At 42.0% G+C, this 4,174-nt stretch overlaps 1 protein-coding gene across 1 annotated transcript in view; it reads right to left on the bottom strand.

The window, feature by feature from the left end:
- The window catches only part of INTS4 (integrator complex subunit 4), a gene marked incomplete at both ends in the record, with an annotated part of 17,179 nt that extends 13,247 nt beyond the window's left edge, over window positions 1-3,932 (bottom strand). The window contains 2 exons of the mRNA XM_009575546.1: window positions 955-1,072; window positions 3,738-3,932. Of these exons, the coding sequence (XP_009573841.1) occupies window positions 955-1,072; window positions 3,738-3,932 (313 nt within the window). The remainder of the gene's footprint in view (window positions 1-954; window positions 1,073-3,737) is intronic.
- Window positions 3,933-4,174: the final 242 nt, after the last annotated feature.

The raw sequence follows: 4,174 nt of genomic DNA, 5'->3' as shown, positions 1-4,174 counted from the left end.
ATGGTCAGAGGGATGGACCACCCATGAGGAAAGGTTGGGAGAGTTGGGCTTGTTCAGCCTGGAGAAGAGAAGGCTCTGGGGAGACCTTATTCTGGCCTTTCAATATATAAAGGGGGCTTATAAGAAAGATGGAGAGAGATTTTTTTACCAAGGCTTATAGGGGCAGGACAAGGGGCAATGGTTTTAAACTGAAAGAGGGTAGGTTTAGAAAAGGAAGAAATTTTTTATGATGAGGGTGGTGAGGCACTGGAACAGGTTGCCCAGAGAAGCTGTAGATGCCCCATCGTTGGAAGCGTTCAAGGTCGGGTTGGACGGGGCTTTGAGCAACCTGATCCAGTGAAAGGTGTCCCTGCCCACAGCAAGGGGGTTGGACTAGATGAGCTTTAAATGTCCCTTCCAAACCAAACCATTATTTGATTCTATAAATGACATTAAAATAAAACTAAACTGCATCAAGTAAAGCACATACAAACTGCGAATATAACAGAAAATAAAAATGGACTTTAATGAAGCCACAAACAGGATAACCTATATCTTACTGTCTATTACAAATCCAATGCTAATCAACTAATGCCTTCTTGCATTAGCTCTGATGAGCTAGCCTGCAGCATGGTAAGGAAAAAAAAAATTCCTCTTCAAACAAGATTCCACTTTAACAAGACTAGTTCTCTAGAACAGAGCACTTCAGAAGCAACAGCTCTCCCACGGAAATGCAAAAGCAAATTTTGCACTCCCTTAAAACACAGGTATAGAGCAGGCAGGTCTGAGGAACGTTTTCTCCTCCTCAGAACATGGTATTGTCTGTCAATATTCATCAAAGCAGAAAATAAATACTCTGAGCAACAATTCCCAATTATACACTTCAGATGTAAGGGCCTTGCCACTGTCCTAAATGCTTAAAGACCACGTGATTCTGCCTTGATCTCAAGCATTACCTGAAACGCTGAGACTTACTCTCATTTTGAAGCGTGTTAATGGCATCATCCATAATGCAATCTGGGGAAAATCCTGCGGTCTTTGATAACAAGCCCAGCAAGGAAGCAATCTTCAACCTTACAGAGGCATCGTTCTCCTGGAAGGAAACAGCAGACACCCTCATTCATTTTCCAGTTTGAAGAGCGTAAAATACTACGTACAGGCAGGACCTATACACAATTCAGCACAAGGTCTGAACTTTACTGTCAGGCTACTTCCTCCTCCATACGTCCACAGCACACCCCACAGAAAATTAACCATGCCAGAATGTTTACATGGCAGCTTCCAGTACATTTCAAAATGATTCTTTTAATCATAATTCCTCAAAATTACCTTCATACTGTTTGAAAATTTAAAGTTTAAATAAATCAGGTTTTCAAGATGCTGGAAAATTCGATGTTGATAATGTTAATATCTTTGCAAGTTTTTAATGACAAATGGGAGTATTTTAGAAGATGAACTGAGACTGATGGTCTCCTGACCTCTGCTAAGCAGCAAGGTACGTGGGCTACAGAAAACAACTGTTTCTCTTAACAGTGGGGAGGAATCCTGCCAATCTCTTTCATAAGCGAGAAACGCAACACAGCAAGGTAAAAAAAAATAAAAATAATAGAAGTGTATGTTAGCTGCATACATCTGCTCATTTAAGCAACAGCAAAAGCTGTCACAGGTGGTAATTACAGAAATAAGCTTCACAAATTAGTATTGATTTTAAATTCATTTTAAAAGTTCATGCATTTCAAAGTTGTTATTTTGAGACTTCTACAGACATGTGCACACAAGACTTCTGATCATAACTGGAAACTCTCTCTATCATCGTATTGCCAAGGATACCCAAAACAGGGTAGAAAGACAAAAAGAAGTCTGGATTTCATACTTAGATCTTACCAGGCAATTGTGCAATGCTGAACACAGAGGTGCAGAAATATTACAATTACAAATATTACATCTCTCAATAGGTGCAGAAATATCACAGTTACAACTTATCCATCTTTCAACAGTGTTTAGTAGAGACTTCAGTGTCACACACCCCACCCAAGTGACAAATGTGATACCCATGGGAGTAACCTCTTTCTCAACTGAGCTGAGAAGCATTTTCTTTTTCAAGGCCAAAATTATGTGCTTGAACAACGGTTACTGTCATTGGACTACTCACATCAGTGGTAGGATGCACGGATTTCCACAGTGTACATCTGATGTTTACTCACCATTACTCACTTGGACTACTCACATCAGTGGTAGGATGCATGGATTTCCACAGTGTACATTTGATGTTTACTCACCATTACTCATGTTCTTTTATTAAAAGGACAACCCTCTCCATGAATACAGATGAAATCAATGATTTTAAAAAGGAACTTATAAAGGCACTTTTTAAAGCCTTATGAATAATGTCTGCAACGTTTTCATTACCAAATTACGAGCAGCCTCACACTCCAGGGCCATTTTCTCCCTCCTTCTAATGGTTCATGAGCAGGAAATTAGAGAAATTTATCTTTTTAGTTTACAGGTCTGATCGGTGTCTCCATGACCAAAACACCAGTAAGTGCAGGTGCCCCTAATCCCTCGTTCCGACCACCCTCAGGAGTCAGGATGGGATTTTCAGAATCACCTCAGGCCATTGTTTGAGGACACACCGCTGCTGACAGCAACACCAGCTTACGGTATCCTGTCCCCCCTGCTGCTACAATGCTTTGTAGTCCTGTAGCTTTTTAAAAGCTAGTTTCTGTAACAGGTTGTGCACTGAAAATGTGACCTCATCTGTAGATTTAAGAGTCTCTCTTCTAATATAGGCTGTAACACCAACTTCAAACACCAAATAACTTGCATTATTTGATCAGGAACTACAGTTTTCTTCATAGAAAGCTATGGAACTACACCAGTTAGGTTCCTTAAGCTGTACACTACACCAGGTTAGGTTCCTTAAGTGGTACACTCTTCTGACTGGGGACTAGTCCAATGATGAAAGTAAGTTCCCATACAAAAAAAAAAAAAAAAAAAGTAAAACAGTCTCAACACACAAGGCAAAGCAGGTAGAGTACAGAAATAGATAAAATGCAGCTTAGAGTTTTAGTCTAAGTTCAAAACAAAATAGCCTCAATTGTAAAAAAAAAAAAAACCCAAACAAAACAGAATAGCACAAGGACTTTTGTAAGAAATGTTTCAGCCTACAGTGCAGCTTTGTCAGCTGCAATAAAGTTTTGCTTTATCAAGTGAAGGATCAATATCTGGCTACTAAGAAGCACATATTACTTCTGTTATTTATTTGTTACTTTGTTGTTAAGAATTTTTTGTTGAAAAGTTTTTCAGAAGTGCCATTTTAAAAGTGCTTTGTCTGCAGCATAAGAAATAGCCAAAAAGTTTCTCCACTGTTAAAGCAAATTAAGAGCAAGGTAAGGAAACATCAGTCAGGAATGATTCAGATAAAGCTAAGCCAGCTTTGGACAGCCGGGTTTCCTGGAAAACTCATCATGTCTTTAAGCCTTGTTAATTTAAGACTAATCATGCAGGCCATCTGCAGGGTCACATCCCTGTCACTGGCTCCTGAAACCATCAGCAAAGGGACCTGGTAACATGATCAGGAATCACTCGGGTAACGGACTACAGTCACTCATTCTTCTCACAGAGGGGTTCCAACAGCCCAGGCTGTTGGCAACTGAGTCAGGACCAGGAGCCTGTGACTCTCTACTCCACATCCAACCCCAAGAAAACAAGACCAGAAGGAGGATTCTGAAAGCTCGCTTGGCTCCCAACTTCATCACCTTGTAATAATGCTCCAGCAGGATCCTGACAACCCCTTCCACACTCTCCACTTCCACAGGCTTCCTGGCAAACTGGAGCAAGTACTGCAAGGCATCTGCGGGTGATGTGGCTTTGCACAGGTCGACGTGGAGCGCTGCTGACTTGCTGGGCTTGGTCAGCCGCAGCTTCTTAGAGGACAGGTCCTCATGCTGCTGCTGCAGGCAGAGAGACATGGTTCAGAAACACAGAGCAAATTCTGACCCACACCTTCCCAGAGCGAACCCTGTCTTAGCACCAAACCTGAGAAAGCTCCTGTGCCCCACGGCCGCTGCTGGCCTCTCCCTCATCTACCCTAGGAAGAAACACATCCTCAGCCCCGGGGGCTGCTCCTGTCCTGCCCACGTAGCCCCTATCCCTGGGGCTCTCCCCACCCCAGTCTGCGGCAAATCCTGCCCTT

This window comes from Fulmarus glacialis, unplaced genomic scaffold, assembly GCF_000690835.1.
Source record: "Fulmarus glacialis isolate BGI_N327 unplaced genomic scaffold, ASM69083v1 scaffold2554, whole genome shotgun sequence".
NCBI lineage: Eukaryota > Metazoa > Chordata > Aves > Procellariiformes > Procellariidae > Fulmarus > Fulmarus glacialis.
Note: the sequence above shows the minus strand (reverse complement) of the source record. Positions and strands in the feature narration are given on the sequence as shown.